General features: G+C 33.9%; 1 protein-coding gene across 3 annotated transcripts in view; it reads right to left on the reverse strand.

The window, feature by feature from the left end:
* Positions 1 to 1718: 1718 nt before the first annotated feature.
* Positions 1719 to 19528, reverse strand: part of Pkia (cAMP-dependent protein kinase inhibitor alpha) — a 93078-nt gene continuing 75268 nt past the window's right edge. For all 3 annotated transcript variants that reach the window (XM_005338044.4, XM_078016995.1, XM_078016994.1), the window contains exons 3-4: positions 9065 to 9242; positions 1719 to 5232 (exon numbers count right to left, since the gene is read on the reverse strand). In XM_005338044.4, coding sequence (XP_005338101.1) covers positions 5153 to 5232; positions 9065 to 9215 — 231 coding nt within the window. In that variant the 5' untranslated portion in view covers positions 9216 to 9242 and the 3' untranslated portion in view covers positions 1719 to 5152. The remainder of the gene's footprint in view (positions 5233 to 9064; positions 9243 to 19528) is intronic.

The raw sequence follows: 19528 nt of genomic DNA on the forward strand, positions 1-19528 counted from the left end.
CTTGCATTGTCTCTCAGGTAAGTTTTTGTGGGGGGAGACACCTCACATCTAAACTATAATAAGAAATGCACATGAAAACAGGGAACAGATTACTATTTTGAGAAATATAAGTAATGAAGGTAAAAGGAAACTTGAAAACTAGAGCACATTTGTGGAAAAGGGTCAAGTCAATGAAAAGAGGACAGTTAATAGTCCCTTTGTTAGGGCCAGAAGAAAATTATTTATAGACTTCATATGGAGAAATAAAATCTGGCCAGGAAGTAAGAAGCTTCCTCTTTCCCTATAGACATGAAGAGAAAGCTGTGCAGCACTCAAGTCTAAACTGAGGTTGCAAGCAATGAATAAGCATTGCTATAAACTTTTTACAGCCATCCAGAGGCAAATAAGGATAAGGGAGATAATTTGCCTGGTTTTATTTTGGGCAGAGACGACAGCGAGACAATAAAGTGACTCCAGAGCACTGAGGCAAAAAATTAATAATGGATTATAGAGTAGGAGGAAAGTTGCTGAGGAAATGATTATCTTGATATGGTCATAAAAAGAGTTGTGGTACAAATTAGAAATTTAGTGGGTTATGGTCAGAGTTTTGTTCATTTTGACTTTATAGTAAGAGATGGTCAGAATGACTACATCCTCAACAAGACTGATGTAAGAAATACCCAGAAGACCCTAGCATTTCTGCAGCTTGTTTCACTGGCTCACATTACATTTGCTTCATATTCTTAGGTAATGTTTTATTCTTGTGAGTGGAATAAGGTGAACTTAAAGATTTACATCCCTTTTCTGGTTTAAGAACTTGCTTAGCCCCAAATGTGGTGGTGCATGCTTATAATCCAGGGACTGTGGAGGCTGAGGCAGGAGGATCTCAAGTTGGAGACTAGCCTCTGCTGGTCAAGATAAGAAATAAAAAAGGACTGGGGATGTAACTCAGTGGTAAAGCAACCCTGTTTTCAATTCCCAGTACCGCAAAATAAACAGTAAATAGATGAGTAATATATCTCATGATTTAAAACAAAACAAAACCTGCTTCTCTTAAATCCCACTTTGGTCTGTTTGTCCTTTACTGCCCATATGTAATAAAAATAATATAACAAAGAGAAAATAGGTCAAATTTTCTTTGCTCCTCTACCCCAAAATGGTATCCTTAATGCAATAAAACACGGGTTTCTGTGAGGACTGCATTTTGTTGCTGACTCATTTGTAAGCCTTGTAATAGAGTAGGCAGGGTGGGTGTATGGGAGCCTTGAATTTCTTCTCCATCAGAGGCTCTTGAGTGGTGGAGGTGTAGGTGGGAGGGAAAAAGTTATTAAAGTCATGTAGAGATTTATTTTAAGGGAAATGTGAATGTGTTTATGAGCGTGTGGGTAAAGGATGGATGTTATAACAATTTTCAGGGGATCCTGATAAAAACCCAGTTTTCTCTTGATTGGAAATTACCTCCCTGCAGATGAGCAAAAAAGAACTATAGGTCTGATGTTGGGGCTTCAGTTCCAAGAGCTGAAATAGTTCTGGTAGATGACTAAGTCCAAGAAGTAGGCTGCCGGAGTGTAATGGAAATGAATATTACTGAAGAAAAAGTCAGGAAAGCATACCTAGAAGGATATATACATCCTCTGCAGGATGGCTGAGGTTTTGGATTTCTCCTATATCACCTGCAGCACTTTCCCTAGCACCAAGTACAATAGAATGTGTTCAATAAACACTCTTAATAGACTACATTTCAGAAAAATGTGTTACCTTTAATATCAATTATGTGAGCATGCAACATTGCTAAATACAAAAGTCATACAAGCTCACGATTGACTGCAGAGACTGCCACTCTTTTACTTAAAGAACAATTTAGGGTATTCTAAGACATCATAAACCACAAGTCCTTTCCTGTTTTCACTTGATTACTATACATTTTCTCTTTGCTACTACAGGTTTCACTCAGAAGCTTTCCTGCCCAGCCAGTCCTGCCCAGCATTTCTTTACCCATTATTACTTCTTTCAGGGAAAATAGCAATATCATTCATCTTCTAAAATGATACATTGCCATCATATCTGAGTAAATCTCAGGTGTAGGGCAGGTACAGTGTGCTGCTCTGGGGGTACTGGTCTAAGAATCAGAGGCTGAAATTTCTGTCATTGATTGGAAAAAGCATTTGTATGAACATAGGATAAAATTGTGTCAGCATTGGGTGTTTACAATTGATAAAAAATAAGTTTGACACATTCATACTTGTTGCAAATGAGTCAAACTGAAATATTGTGATTCTGGGCAATTAAAATTAGTAGCATTTGGCATAAGAAATATAAAAATGCTAAATTTACAGACCACATGTCAGAAATATACCTTCTGTGAAGTATACTCTGTAAAATAAGTTGTAATCAACTCTTTTTTTTGAAGTATGCTTTCTATAATCTAGTTACATCTTTATCATTACCAATTTAGGTGACTTTGAGAAAGGCAGTTCCCCTTTTTGGTACTCAGTTTTCTTTTCTAAACAATGGAGGCAGTGCAAGTCCTTCTCCAGAACTTACCTACAGATAAATATATTCTTTAACTATTTTTAATATTATGGCATTTGCCATAGAGAGTTCCTTGGACACAGACAAATGGACTCAAATATTAATTTATCACTTATTCACTTTTTAAGGTTGGAAAAGTTATACCTTATTGAGTGCTACTATGTGAAATGAAATAAAGATACCACTCTAAAATTGAATTGTTTGAGGAATAAATGGGAGAACATGTGGGAAATAGATAAGTATAGGAATGGCCAGTTAATAGATATCCAGTGCCTGTTGTCAAATAATTCCTTTGGTTTCCTATCTTTTCTTCCTCTCCTCAAATTCAGATCCATTCATATTATTGGCTTGCAAACTAAAAATATTAAAATAAAATTTGGAAGATACAGTGTACTTTTGCTAAACAAAATTTAAAGGATGTGAATGTTTTGGAAAGTCAATTTTTATCTTCCCAGCTTGGGAATGTCTCTGAGTTTGAATATAGCAGACAAAGTAGCAGTAAGTGTTCAAACTCAAATGAAGCTCCATATGACTTTGCATTCGAGCACTATTTATATATATTCAAAGACACGCATGGCATCACATGCATTAATAATAGTATATCACATAGGAATATAAACATTCCACATATACTCAGCACTGATTTTAAACTTTGCAAAGCAATCACATGAAATCAGTTTGGAATTCTACAACTTTAAGGAAGAAGAGAAATTTAAATTCCACAAGAAAGCCATCAGGATAGTAAATGAGGACATCAAAAACCAATTATGTGGGTTGGTACTTGAAACAGACTACCAGAGATAGTCTAAAATAGTCCCAGAAACTTCTGTTCACACTTGTGAGTATATTAATAGATAGATTTGTTTAAATTTTCACCAGATATTTTGGCCTCTGATGGGTTTTATAGAAGGAAGTAACCTAAAATTTAATCTGTCTTCTAGAAGACTTAAATTGTTAACTTTCTTTTGTGTGGTAATAACTAATGGATAAGATAATGAGACTCATACCCTTATCTCATTCAGTGAAGATGACTGTAAAGGGAAATGTGAGCAGACTTACCTTTCAATCTGTCCCTACCTACAGAGAAAGGCTGAGTTCCTAGCACAACTACATAGATTACCTGTTAAAATGCTGATTTACTACCTACTGTAGCTGGAACTGTGCCTAAGCCCTTGAGGACAGCTTAGTGGGATCTTAATTGTAAAGAGACTCCTGATGTCTGCTATTTGTCCAGTAACTCATGAGCCATTGGCATATTACTGGTTCCTTATTTATTACCACTGACAAATGACTTCATAATACTGACCAGAAAGATTACACAGGTCACAGAAACTTTCCATAAAAGAACCATGATGTCAAAACACAGCATAGGCTATCAACAGTATTAGTGAAAATTTTGTTAGCATCTAATGGTGATAATTACTGTATCAGAATGCAATTCAAACTAATTATTAGTAAAAGTTTACAAACATTAAAAAGTGCATAATAACATTTGGATCTGAGAGGGCTGGAAAAAGATATGAAAGACACAACACAAGGGCTTTACTTTTGTGATTGGTGTCCACATGATTGCAAGGAGATCACTTTCTCCATCCTTTTCAGCCTGGTGGAGATAAGTTTTTCTCCAAATTTAAATAGTAATGTACAACATTGTGAGACATTTGATTCCACAGAACAAATTTTCCAGTTCTTGGTATTATCTTGGCTTTTCTTTTGTACATTCTCAATTCTCCAAGTAAAATTAACAACATTGGTTGGGAGAAGGCCCCTAATTGGGAAGGACTAGAACAACTTGACAGATTGAATTCCAGTCTGTGCAGTCTCCAAACAGACTGAATTCAGGAATATTCACATTGGTGGATATTTTCAAATGCCTGTATAATAAAGCAAATGAGTCTTGATGAAACTGTTACAGCTTAATTCATCAATACACAATGAAGGAAGGGAAAGATTATGTTATTAAAAAGTGTGTTCTGTCCTGTGCACACCACCACACTATGAAAAATTAAAAACAAAAACAAACAAACAAACAAAAAAGCCAGGCAGCCCTTTTAAAAATGAGTGGTATAAAAATTCACAGTAATGTACATCACTTTTGTTTTTCATAAGCAATCAAAGAAGGGGGCAGTGCTGAGCATCTATATTGTACAATACAAAACAGTGTAAAGAACACAGCAGTAACACACAGATACATAATGCTAAAAACGGTGCTTTCTAGATGGTTCTTTTACTGGGTGAATACTTGATCCAGAGATGTTTAAACTCTGGGTTCAACCAACCCTTTCCAATTAGACACAATTAAATCCTCTGACATTGTGAGGGGCCAGATGCTACAGGAATCATCATCTAGGTCAGTGCTACTCTCTACAAGCATTTCATCATATGGTCAAGTGAAAGGATCCATACAAAAATGACATCCAAACACAAGCCACAGGATTTCAACCATTGCTAATGACAGAGGTAGAGAAAAGTCTGTCTGCAGCCACAGCCTCTGCCCCCATTTTTAACATAATGAGCAGTTTCCTGTGATACAGCACAGCCATTTTCTTTTTCCTCTTTTCACTCATGGAAACAAATGCATTCCAGCAAGGCCTGGAATTTTGCCACATTGTCAGGAGTTGTTAAAGGTCAAAGCAGGGCTTTAGCTTTCAGATTTTGCTGCTTCTCCCTGGGCTTCCCCACTTTGTTCTGTTGAATTTCGCTGTGCATCATCTTCACCTTCTGTAAGAGAAAATGAAAAAAAAGGATGAAGGCAGAATAAAAACTACTCTTTACATTTACTGACTCGCAATATGTCATACTGGATCTTCTGACATACAAAAGAAGTCAAAATCTTCATACAGACAAGTGCCTTTTCTTGGTGGTCAGAGTTCACCATTAAGGATGTAGCATACGTTTTGAAAGCCTGGCTTATTCTGTGAAGTTAGGACACCATGACTCAAAAATATAATAATATTTGAATTTTTGGAGTTACTAGTGATTGACAGGGGACAGATGTGAACATGAGGTTAAGGGAATAATTTTATTAAATGGGCCCATTGTGCTGACCCCCACATGCTTTCTTTTCCAAGAAGCAATTTACCTGCAGCCCTGCCTGGCCTAAGTGGACAGGATATGTCACATTCCTCAGCAAACTACCTGTTATCTACAGGAGAAATGCAGGCCCAAAATAATGTCAATAAGATGAACCAAGTTACTCTGAATGGGAAGAATTTTGTGATCCTTTCCATGGACCAGATCCCCAAACCCAGGGAGATAAGGCTAATTCCTTTTAACTATAAAATCTGTAAGAATTTATGGTTAAGTATCCAATTAGAATGAGTCAGCATAGTCCAAAGTGACCTAGAGTTATCATGGCAGTGGGGACTTGAAAGTTCGATGTCATCCTGCTATCAGTCAAAAGTCAAGAAGTGGACCTGGGTGGTACTATCTGGAAACTTCTCTGGGCTGAAGTGTAGGAGAGACATGCTGTTCCTCTTCTTTCTGAGAGGACCCACACACACCCTCTCCCCGGGAGTATCCCTTTCCCTTCAGTAAACTCATGCCTGTTACTCTGAGTAGTATGTTTGAAATCTTTCTGATTTGATTGCGACAAATGGGATTTGAAGAGGAGAAGGGATCTTCCTGATGCCTCACTTTTCCAGAAGGCTTACAGATCTGTAACAGCAATCAGTTATGCTTTTGATAAATAGATAGGAAGTATCATGGCCAAGTCATGCCACTTAAAGGTAGCTTTACAGGATGCAGAAGTCAGTACTGTCTTTAAGCAGATATCAGAAGTAGGAACATATTTACTTTTTAATGTTTGTCGTATTTGATGAAATATTTAAAAACTATATTTCATTATTGATAATACTTAGAATTAACTCAACTGATTTATCAGAAATTCCATTAGTTTAAATTAAAAGTTATGGTAGAAAATGAAAGGACATTAGGTCAGTTGGTCTGTCTCTTCTCCTACAGTTACAGTGGCCCCTGGCCTGCCCTTAGAGAATATATGCACAGTTCTAATACTACCCCTCATAACTGTACCTACAGCAGCAACCTTAGTCAGTAACATTGCACACACTGAAACTAAACAATGCTTTCACTTCAGATTAGTTCACTTTGCAAGCAAGCTGTAGGCATTCCTTAACTCAAAACATTCATATATCTCAATGTGTCATTTGGTTACTGAGAGACCAATATGGCTTGGTGGGAAAAATATTTTGGGGTGTTACATGACACAAATTATATGCTAGCAATCTGTTATCACAATTCAATGAATGAAGACAATTACATAGGTCCATTCTTTAGGCTATAAAGTTTAAAGCTAATTACTCTTTACTCTTAGAAGGTACACACAAAACATTTCACCAATCTCTAGTGACAATAAATCCTTAAGGAAAAATAAAGTTGTTCTTCTACATAAAAATCACATTCTGTTTTAAATCTGCACTAAGGATATGGCCAGGCATTAGTTATCATTGTTTGTACACTATTTGTATTGTTAAAGTAATGAACAGGATTCCAAGATGTGCAGATGGCCTGAATCTGAGATGTGTAGATTAGCATGCAAGAATAATTTGATAAAAAGGAGAAGATCTTGTTAACCAAATGAATAAAATCAAATTGAGGCTGATGTAAGATAGTACAATATTTAAGGGTAACAAAGACTTCATAAAATAGAAGATGAGAAACTTGACTCCCATGAGGACTGGGACTTTCTAGGTGACAGGGGACATTATGTTGCAAACAAACTGTAGCCAAATAGATGTTTGTTAACAAACCAAGGTAAACATAGGTAGCAATATTACTGAGTATAAACTAAAATGAAGTGGAACACTTAGAAATTACAAAGGAATTCATAGAATTCTCAGCAATATTAAATTTGCAATTATATATTTTTCTTTTTCTATATTTTATGCTTACATATTATATAGTTATTTTTTTGTAGCTGTTGATAATTTGCTTAGTTCTAGACTTCATGACTTGAAAAGAAACAGAAAATTTTGCAAGGACCTAGGGAATTGCAATTAACATTGTAGAAACATTTAGAAAAGGAGGCATTTGGCAGCATGAAGATATCTGGTTTATTTTAAATTGTGTAATTAGATACTTAAATATGTGTCAAATTATTTTATTTATATATTAACAAAATCTTATTATCATTTGTTACTTATAAGTATTCATATAATTTAAATAATGTTATATTGATTAATTAATAAGAAAGGTCTTCATACTAACAAGTCTTAATTTCAGGGAAAAAAGAAGAAGTTAAATTATTGTGATTAAAAATGTCATAAATATTAAGAGTGGCTAAAATTATTAAAAATAGAATATTAATGTAAACATGAAAATATAAATATGATAAAAAATGAACAAATTCTCAAAAACAAATTAAAAATGTATTTACTCATTTTATGACACCAAATTGTAATAAGTTTTCTAAAGTCTTTCTCAGAACTGCTTTGAGAAGTAACTATGTTTCGTTATAGTAGAGAAGCAATGAAACCTAAAATATTAAAGGTCTTTATATTCCAAAGTGGTGATGTTAAAGTTTTATTATTAATCTTAAATTGAAAAGTTGTATCTGTGACCTACTGACATTTAGCCATTGAATAAAATTTGTATTTTAGGTCTTGGTTGCTGAGTTGCTTCATTAACGCATATATAGACTTAGTTTTCTGACAAACTGAAGGCTTTGTCAGAGAAATTCTAATAGTGAAAACATATGAATGTTATAAGTGGAATCAGCAACTGATAAGTGCTTTCCCACAGACAAAACAATATGGCTTAATTGTGAATTCTTTTCAATTTTAAGTGTTATTTTTTGCATAAGTCTTCTCAAATAAACACATTCAGTTTTGATATTTGAAAAAGCTACAGATGGAGAAACTAACAGGGAGCTTATTCTAATACTTTTAAAAGTAAGACTATCAAAAATTTTAATTATTAAACTTGTTTTTGTTTGTCATTGGTGAAGTCAAACTCCTTGGATAAGAATTTAAAGTCCAGTAATAAGATATTTTTTACAAGCTCACTTAATTATGAAAGAAAAACCAAAAACCCTTTTTATCTAAGAGTTACTTATTTAACAAGCTATTTTATTTCCATCCTTAATAAAACTGGTCCTGAGACCTTTTCTTCTGAAATTATTCTAGAACTGAAGTCCGTCAGACTCACTTAAGAATCTATTAAATATCTGCCTGGTAAAGTTAGAAGGGGCCAATATCATTAATGTAGGAGCTCCAACTTTGTTAAATGTGCTACATAAGCAACTACAGAGCTTTTATAGAAATTAGGATTAAAATAAAAGCCATGTGTTTTATTAATTATATTAATAAGTCAGAGTAAAGACTCTGCATTTGAGTGGGAAACTGTAAAGAAAAGTCATCAAAAACAAAGTGGGAGTGATTCAGAAAGTAGTCATATACTTTCATCTTGCCCTAGTCTATTTCTAACTCTTTCTATTGGATTACTTTCAAAGGTGGCTTTTTATGCCTCAGTCCTACTTAGTGAAATGCTGCATATCATTCTATGTTCATAGAGAAATGTATATGAAATGACTCACCTGTCTTGTTGATATCAAGACCTGCTAATTTCAAGGCTAATTCATTGCTATTGCCACTTGCAGAGGAAACCAGGATATCATGTATTGCATTTCTTCTACCTGTTCTTCCCGAAGCAATAAAATCTGCATATGTAGTTTCCACATCAGTCATTGCTAACAAATATCCACATAGCAGGGACTATAAAAAAGAGGAAAATTAATAGGTAAATATAATGGTAGTCAATAGTAGACATTTAACAGAAACACTTATTAAACTGTTGGTCTGTAATATGAATGTGAAACTATGGTTTACATGTTCACAAAACAAGGAGTGCTTTGATTCTTGTGCTAAGTATTTAAATCAAAGATTGGGGAGCTTGTTGTGTGAAGGCCTAGTAGTAAATGTTTAGGCTTTGTGGAACATAGGATCTCTATTCCAATTACTTAATTTTGTACTAATAATGTAAAAGTAGCCATTGACAATACACAGATGTAATAAACATTTTTTAATTTTTTTATTTATAAAAAAACAGGCAGAGAGCCAAATTTAGCTTTCATGACATATTTTGTTGATATCTGGTTTAGATAATAAAATTCTCTTTTTCTAATGCCATTTTAGCCAGTCTTCAGTCACAGAGAGATTTTAGAATCAGAGGTAGAGTCAAGTAGAAGTGGTTCAACCAACATAGGGGGGTAAGAATTAAGCAAGTGTGCTATCCATAGTCTATGAATGTTAAAGAAATTGACCTAATATAGTTCGTTTTTTATTATCACCATGTAGCAGCAATCCCTGCCAGTGATAAAATACTGCTTCAACCCAGGAAGACAACTTCTTTGCCCCCATTAGCTTGACAGGAATGACAAATCTTCTTGATGATATCTTTAAAATAAAATGTTTGAATCTGCAAAATCAATAAAACTGATTTTTCACAAAAAATTTGGTGATATACATACTTTAAGTCTGCTAAAGTTTGGATACTGAATGTCCCCCTGAAGACCATGTGTTGTTAACAACTTGGTTCCAAGCTGTGGTGCTACTGGGAGGTGGTAGAACCTTTAGGACATAGGGCCTAATAAAAGGAAGCTTGATCATTTCAGGCATGCGCTGAAAGGGTATATTTGAACCCTGACACTCCTTTTGCTCTCTTTTGGCCTCAGTCATAAGGTGAGCAGTTGTCCTCTACCACATTCTCCTGCCATGATGTATTTGGCGTACCATAGACCTAAGGGAAAAAGAATCTGTAGGACATGAATTGAAACTTCAGAAACCATGAGCCAGAATGAACTTTTCCTTTGTACAAGTTGTTTAGCTCAGATATTTTGTCACAGTGAAGCACCTGGAACTTGGGTTCTGGTCCTTGTTCTGCCACTAAGTCATGGAGTGAATTTCAGAAATGCAATTGAGCGCCTTATTCTTACATTGTTAGGAAACTGAAGCAGCTGCAAAATGTGATAATACCTTCAAGCAAAGGTATCTAAACAATGAATACTCAGAACTACCTCACTTCTAAAATCCTAAATTTAGAAATTCTCTTCTCTGGCCATAGCTTTCCTCTCTCCCTCCATTCCTCCCCCTCCTCCCTCCCTCCCTCCCTCCCTCCCTTCCTTCCTTCCTTCCTTCCTTCCTTCCTTCTTCTTAATGGATTAGTTCTTCACACCGATCCCATCTTTAATTCCTATTAATATTTTTAGTTTTAGTCTACCTAGGTCCACCATTATATTAGTCAGTTGCCCATCGGTTATTTTAGCTTATTATTAGCACCAAGAAATTCCTACGATTTATTGTAATGATTGCCTTCCAATCTACGCTTCACTCTTGGGAAAACACCACGGTATACTTTCTCTGTTCTCACTACTGGGGACTGAGTGTTGCCAGAAAAAGACACAAAATTGTGCCAACTGGCTCACCTAGAAAGTTCTGATTCTATTATTAGTATATACTACACTTGTGCAGAAATGCTTTTGTTCCCCTCCAGTTGACTCTTCCTTTTTTTATTCTCTGCAGGAAGGATTCCCAGCCCTTTCCAGTCCACACACAAGACACCAACTGTTTAAAATATGACTCTGTGTCTTCCTTTTTTTGAAAAGATGAAGGACTTCTGCTATGAGTTCTCCTTTTCCAAACATGTCTGTGGATTTTCTTTCTCTTCTGGATGGATTGAGATTTTCCTTTTTAATATGTGCTGTTGATTTTATTTCCTTCCATCTCTAATGACATCACCCACTTTACATTAACATGACATACTATGTTTGTAGAAATTTTCATTTCTCTCTCTCCCTCAACATCAACGTCTATTCACTTGCCAGTTAATCATTTTATTTGATGTCACTCATATTTATTCTCTGTAAAATACAGGGGGCTCTTACTGGAGGACTGTGGCTGAGTGCTCCCATTCCCCAAGATTCTCCATGACTTGGTCATGCTGCCACAAGAGTGACCTTTGGCCCACTCAACAAAATCTAACCTACGATGTGTAAAACACATTCTGAATTTTTAACATTTCTTTTAAGGCATTCCATGATCTGGTTAGGAACCACTTTTGTTGTTTTACTTCAACCATACTCTTATACTTGGTATATTGTAGAATAATGCACAATATTTTTCCAGAGTTTTCCTGCTGGTGCTGGTGCTTTTACTCCACCTGAAATGCCTTTACTCAACAAACTTGCTTGTTGAAATGGACTTAGCCCTCAAAATTCAGCCCAAACAGAGTCTTTCTTTTACCACTTTTCCCTAATTCTTCTCTAACTGTGTGAGTCTGATTTTTGCCTGGACAAGTTACTTACATTCTAGCCAACATTAGGGTTACCTCTCCTTCCAGACAGATTACAGACTCTATCAAGACAGGAATTGCATTTTGTTTATATTTCAATCACAATTCCTAGCAGAGTCACTTGCAAATAATGCTGAATAAAAGTATGTTGACTAGAAATGACAAATGAAAAAGAAACATACTACTTGCCTTTCATCAGTAGCCACAGAAAATTCTCCTGCTTTCTGATTGTATTAAATTATTCAACATTGATCTATGTCAATCTAGAATTTTTACAGTTGAAGAATCACAATCAGATAATTCAAGTGATCTGCTAATCTTCACATAAGTAATAATTGCCTGGGATTTAGGTCTATCAAGTTCTATCTTACTTTTTCTACTTTACCCGGTTATTTCCATGAGGAAGTTGGTGTTTGAATAAAATTTTTGACCTTGGAGTAATTCAATGCTATTGGTTGTAAAGATATTTTTATTATCTATAACACTAAGACAGTATTTAGTATTTGTTACTTTAAAGGTTTACAACTGAAAATGCACATCAGATGGGCAAAGTATATCTTATATACTTATATACTTTAAGGGAGGTGAAGGTAGAAGAATAAACTCCAGTCATTTCCACTGTTAATCTCTTTTTATGGCATTTCAAGAAATAGGCTTTAAATAAAAGTACAATTATTTCTCATTTGGTAACAATGTCATAAAGTAGGGAAAAAAGTCCTGATTTTTCAGACAAAGAAAATACATCTCAAAGACTTTTAGTGACCTCTGAATCATACACAAAACTATGACATAAACCCAGATCTTATTTTGTAATTCATGTCCTTGTTTTGTTCTATTAATATTTTTCTCAGTAGACTGCTATAATAATACATGTGGGGGTTTTATTTAATTAATTTTGCTTGTAATAATTTTAAGATAATATGAAGTATCAATAATAAAGCAGAGAAAAGTGGTGATATGAAATCGGCATATTTGGGAATGTTAAAATATTCTAGTGGTGGCAATTCTACTTATGAGAGGAATCAACAATAGATTTTGACATAGTACACTCCCAGGTTAAGAACACATGCAGGGGAAAATGGGACTATGAAAGATATGACTGTATGTTGTGCTTTTCTTTTAAATGGACTTTACATAAATTTCATTTGGATTGCATAAAAGAAAATATGAACAACTGTGAGAAGAACTTATTCCTATGAACATCCCCTCTCCTGAATATTTTAAAAATATATTTATTAAATTGATGTGAACCCAATTCTACACCTGGAACACAGAAATTAAGTACCAGGCTTCTAATTACAGTAGCCATTATACTTATTGTAGTAATAATAATTTATAATATATAATAATAATATATAATAATTTATAATAATAACAGTTTTATTTAGTGATAACAACTACCTGAGATCCAGAAATATCTTTTACATGAAATATATCACTATACAGATGACTAATAAGTACTTTTGTTTTGAAATACTGGAGAACTGTCCCCAAAATCTATGTTTTACAGATATTCACACACAAATAATAGAAAGAAGTTCCAAAAAAAGTCAAATAAATGTCAGCAACTGATAGAAGTTTAATAAAATAGCAATTAGCATATATTGTGACCTTATAAAAATAAATAGAAAAAAACATAAAAACTAAACAAAAAGTGGACTTTCATTTCTCACTAGAGTTTCCTGTTTTCATTGCTAAAATTAGAACTTTCTAGACATGAAAAAATTAGTGTTAGATATAGATAAGGAAATATGCTGGGTATTTTTTTTCTTACCCAACTATGCAAAATATCCAATTATAGTAATATTTAAATTCTGATGGGAGAAGGAAAAAGACCTTTTATTATTTAAATACTGACCTATTCAAAATTTAGATTAAATTTTAAATCTTAAGTCTCAAAAATTGACATTTAAAATTTTAATCAAAATTCATGAATAAGAACTAAGCTTTCTGTTTCTTTTTCCCCTTAAAAAACCTCACTTTCTCACTCTGAAATAACAGAAGCATCATAATGCTGTGCTCTAAGAATTTTTGCTTTGTATGATTGATTTCTAGACTGAAATATATGATTCATGTTGGTCTTTTCCTTGTTTGTGCCCTTTATCTTTTCTAATACCATATACACAAATTATTTGAGAAAATAAACCAGAAGGTTTTACTCTAGTATAATTTATAGATTTAGATAGGTTCCCAAAGTCTATAAAAGTATGTACTTACGTCTCCTATATTAAACAAATCGGAGTGTTCCACATCGATGTATTGTAGAAGCTGGGCCTATGAAGCTGCTAAAATGGTTTTTATAGTGACATTGAGTCATGAGCCAAATGGTGACTAGAGAACATGCTAATTTTACTCCTGTAAATGGGACACATGAAATGAGACTCACAGACTTGGAAGAAAGAATGGAGAGAATTTCACCAGCAAACACTGAGGACTTCTCTCTAACATGAATAGTATGACTTCTTTAAAAGGTTTAAAAAGAAAAAAAGTTCTTCCTGTTCCACTAATATTAATGCAGTTCTATAACTTCTTGACTGTTACTTTATGAAATCATGTAAGTGTGTTGAAAGCCCTTCAGTAGTTTGCTGTGTGCTTAGTATTTGGTCAACATCAGAGTTTCTTAATTTGGTTTCAGATATGCACTACATTCTTGAAGATTACAGAAAATCAGTGAGCTTTCATTTATGTGGAATACATCTACCATTATTTACCATATTTGAAATGATAAAGCTGAAAGCCATTTAAAGATACCAAAATAAGACCTTTACATGTTTACATAAATATTTTTAATGAAAATAAATATATTTTCTAAACCATGAAGAACATAATGACAAGAATAGTACAGTTTTATATTTCCAACTCTGGCTTAATATTGCAAATGTCTGGCTTCATAAGAGACATCTGGTTTCTTAATCTGCTTCTGCATTCAATCTGTTTCAACATATTGTTTTAGTTGAAGTATATGAAGAAAATCTGGCCTCATACAGAATTTTTGCTTGGAAAAATAAGGAGAATTTTAATAGTCTTTTCAGATAATTGTGGATTTTTTAAAAATGTGGAATCTAGAACCAGAGCAATATGTTTGTCTTGCACTGTTTATCTTGCACTTTGAATGGATTTTTATCCAAATGAGCAATATCTGATATTAAATATATACTTAATATATAAACATAGTATCAATATATTAATATGACTACATTATATATTTAATAGTTTAATATATTGTACACTTAATATATTTATAATACCTATAATCCATTAAAAATATATTTAATATCAGGAATTGCTTATTTGAAAAATACTGCTTCACTGGGTTTTGTAAATTTTCCAAATGGTAACCTCTTTCATTATTTGGTATCACTTTTGTTAGTAATGCTGCCTTTCTTGTCAGAAAAGTCCTCAAGAATTGAGAAATTAAGAAGTCCACAGGGCCAGGTAATAACTTTTCCAAAATTGTAATTTTTGTTTGAAAGCTAATTTTTTGTTTGTAATTTTGTTATTGGCAACCAATAGTGTTGGATTTGTTTCCCTTGCAGTGACAAGCTCCCTTTGTTCATTTTTTTTGAAAATCCCTGCTAAATGTCCAAGCATGAATAACTGCAGTTTTCCTGATAGTTGTCCTTTCCAGTAAAGATGTTGTTCCATGAAAAACAAGGCTGGTGTTAATACTCAACAGAAACAGCCCTACAGATTTACTTGATACAATCATGTATTTTGGTACATGGCAGAAGTGCTTCATGAGATTTTCCATTTCATCACAAGGAGTATTAAAAAGATGTGTACTCAGTGGTCAAGAGTCAAAAAAATTAGTCCTTTTTAATGCTTCATCAAATACATTTTTAGGTAAAATCTGATATTTTAAAAAATATTAACTATGAGTGTATGGTGATAAAGAACACATGGATTACTTACTAGTAGAGTTAATTGTCACTAACCTGATAATACAAAGATGCCAGTATTTTTTCCCACCATACTTTTTCACCATATGTGCAAATGTCAGACTTTTCTTTTCATAAATATATTTTTACGGTTTTAAAAATTTATAAGTTGGTCAATTGTATTATTACTTAATTTTGTCTCTGAAATTTTCTTTAGCCTAGATAAAAATCTTTTCCTTATATAATCCTTAGTCAATTAAAACTTGGAAATAAGAAATCTTAGTCTGCAACTGTTAATAAAGTCAGAAGCACCATTTTTCTTTTTGGAAATATTTTCACTATCTATTTAAGCAACAACTGACCTCACAGATACTCATAAATGCCTTAGCTATTTCTGGCATACCCTTTTGCCATTCCTTACAGCAGCTATTTCTTTTCTTCTTTGCTTCCTAAACCTTATTTGTATTTTGCTTTCTTTCTTCTTACTTGCCAAACAGCTTTATGGAGACAATCAAGGTCATTCTACATAAATTGCACGAATTCTTTTTTCATTAACACACACATAAAAAGATATCCCCCATCTCTGCATTCAAGATTATTTTGACCAACATTAATACCTGATTGGACTTGTTTCTCTCTCATTTTGTTTTAGGTGGTACTGGAGACCGCACCTAGGGTCTAGCATGCTAGCTACATCTCTAGCTCTCTCCTCCTCCTCCTCCTCCTTCTCCTTTCCCTCTCTCTCTCTCTCTCTCTCTCTCTCTCTCTCTCTCTCTCTCTCTCTCTCTCTCTCTCTTTCTCTCTCTCTCTCTCAGTACTGGGGATTGAACCCAGAAACACTTTACCAGTGAGCAACATCGCCAGCCCTTTTTACTATTGTCTCAGCCTTCCAAGTTTCTGGGATTACAGGTGAACACCCTACCTGATCTGACTGCTTTTCTTGATTCCCTTTTTTCTCCCATTCTTGTTCCGTAGATTCTTCCTCCTGTTTCTAGACTCTCATCTTTTGCCTAGCTACTTCTTGAATGCCTATAACATTCTTACATCTTCCCTGTTATAAAAGCTCTCATCTTTCAACCTGTATGTTCTATAATATACTCATTTCTTTTTCTTTTGTTTACTCCCAAGCATGCAGGAAAAGAGCTGGAGAGTTTGGTTTGTTTTTTTTTTAATTTTATCTTATTGGTTCTTCTTAGTTATACATGACAGAAGAATCCATTTTGATAAAATTATACAAGCACAGGATATAGCTTATTCTAATTAGGATCCCATTCTTGTAGGTGGGCACTATGGTGGGGTTTACCAAGGTAATTTCATATGTGTACACAGGAAAATTATTTTAGATTTATTCTACCATTTTCCTATTCCTGTCTGCCCTTCCCTTCCTTTCTTTCCCCTTTGTCTAATCTAATGAACTTTTATTTTTCCCTTCCCCTCGTTTATTGTGGTTTAGCTTCCACATATCACCGAAAATATTCAACCTTCTGTTTCTTGGGATTTATTTCACTTAGCATGATATTCTCCAGATCCCTCCATTTGATGGAAAATAGCATAAAGTCATTTTTATTTATGGTGGAATAATATTACATTGTGTATATATACCAAAATTTCTTTATCCATTCATCTGTTGAAAGGCACCTAGGTTGGTTTCATAGCTTAGCTATTGTGAATTGTGCTGATACAAACATTGATGTGACTGTGCAATTGTGATATGCTGATTTTAAATCTTTTGGATATAGGCAAAGGAGTGGGAAACTGGGTCAAATGATGGTTCCATTCCTATGTTTTTGAGGAAGACCCATACTGCTTTCTAGAGGGGTTGCACCAATATACAGTCACAACCACAACGTATGAGTGTTCTTTTTCCTCCCATCCTCACCAAATTTGTTGTTACCTCTGTTCTTGGTAATTGTCATTCTGGAGTGAGATGAATTCTCATTGTAGTTTTAATTTGCATTTCCCTAATTGCTAGAGATGTTGAACATTTTTTTCATATATTGATTGATTATATTTCTTCTTTTGACTCGGGTCTGTTCATTTCCTTTGCCAACCTTTGTTTGGGTTATTTGTTTGTTTGTTTGTTTTTTGGTGTTAAGCTTTTTGAGTTTTTTGTATATCCTGGAAATTAATTCCCTGTCTGAGGTGCAAATGGCAAAGATTTTCTCCCATTCTAAAGGTTCTCTCTTCACACGCTTGATGTTTTCTTTTGCTGTAAACAAGCTTTTTAGTTTGATGCCATCCCATTTATTGATTTTTAAATTTTATTTCTTATGCTTTAGGTGTCTTGATCAGAAAGTCAGTTCCTCTGCCAATATACTGAAGAGTTGATCCTACCTTTTCTTCTAATAGGATGCAGGGTTTTTGGTCTAACTCCTAGGTCTTTGATCTACTTAGAATTGATTTTTGCACAGGGTGAGAGATAGGGATTAACTTTCATCCTATTAAATATGGATTTCCAGTTTTCCAAGCACCTTTTGTTGAAGAGGCTGGCTGTCTTTTCTCCAGAGTGTGTTTTTAGTGCCTTTGTCAAATATGAGGTAAATTTATGTAGGTTTGTCTCTGTTTCTTCTATTCTGTTCCATTGGTCTTCTTGCCTAGTTTAGTGCCAATACTATGTTTTGTTACTATAGCTCTGTAGTATAATTTAAAATCTGCTATTATGATGCTTCCTTCTTTGTATTTCTCATTAAGGATTGCTTTGGCTATTCTTGGACTCTTATTTTTCCAAATGAATTTCATGCCTGCTTTTTCTATTTCTATGAAGAAGTTATTGGAATTTTGAATGGGAATTGCATGGAATTTGTATTTCACTTTTCATAGTTTGGCCATTTTGACAATATTGATTCTGCCTATTCAAGAACATGGAAGGTCTTTCCATCTTCTAAGGTCTTCTTCAGTTTCTTTAGTGTTCTGTATCTTTCATTGTGCAGATTCTTCTCCTCTTTTGTTAGATGGATTCCTACGTATTTATCTTTTTTGGAAGCAATTGTGAATGGGATGGTTTTCCTAATTTCCCATTCATCATTGGAGTATAGGAATGCAATTTATGGGTGTTGGTTTTGTATCCTGCTACTTTACTGAATTCCTTTATGAGTTCTAGAAGTTTACTTGTGGAGTTTTTTTTTGGGTGTTCTAAATATAGATTCATGTTGCTGGCAAACAGAGATAGTTTGAGCTCTTCTTTTCCTATTCATTTTCGACCCTATATTCAATGTACATTCAACTCTATATGTTCTATATGTTCAACATATAATCACTTCTATATGTTCTATAATATACTCATTTCTTTTTCTTTTATTCCCTCCCTAAATTTACAGGCAAAAGAGTTGGAATTTTTGCCTGCTTCCTCTACATGGCCTTAATTTATTTATTTTTGCATTAAATCTATCAATTTACTGGAATTGTTTTTTCAAAGAAAAATCATTACTGATTTATCAACAAACTCAATTGTATTTTCACAATAGCCAACCATGTAAATTGCATATAGCATTTTAAAATGTTGTTCATTTCTTTCTGAAATGTTCTTCTACCTGGGCTTCCACAGCTACTGCACTCTTTTGGTTTTCCCATAATCTTCTTGTGTTTCTTGCTCTTTCCTCTACCTACCTCTTAAGGATTCTTTATCCTCTTTTTTTTTTTTGTTTAGCAAAAATACAAGGTCATCTCAAGTAAGTCCTTTTGTGTGTCTGTTTCGTTTGAGAGTTAATGTCACTATTAGCTTTAACTGCCACCAGTATATTGAAGACACACAAATATATAATTTTAAGGCCTGATGTTTTTCTGAAGTTCCACTTCACAAATTTTACTGTTTATTGGATCTTCCCCCATGGATA

Source organism: Ictidomys tridecemlineatus, chromosome 7 (genome assembly GCF_052094955.1).
Source record: "Ictidomys tridecemlineatus isolate mIctTri1 chromosome 7, mIctTri1.hap1, whole genome shotgun sequence".
In the NCBI taxonomy this organism is placed as follows: Eukaryota; Metazoa; Chordata; class Mammalia; order Rodentia; family Sciuridae; genus Ictidomys; species Ictidomys tridecemlineatus.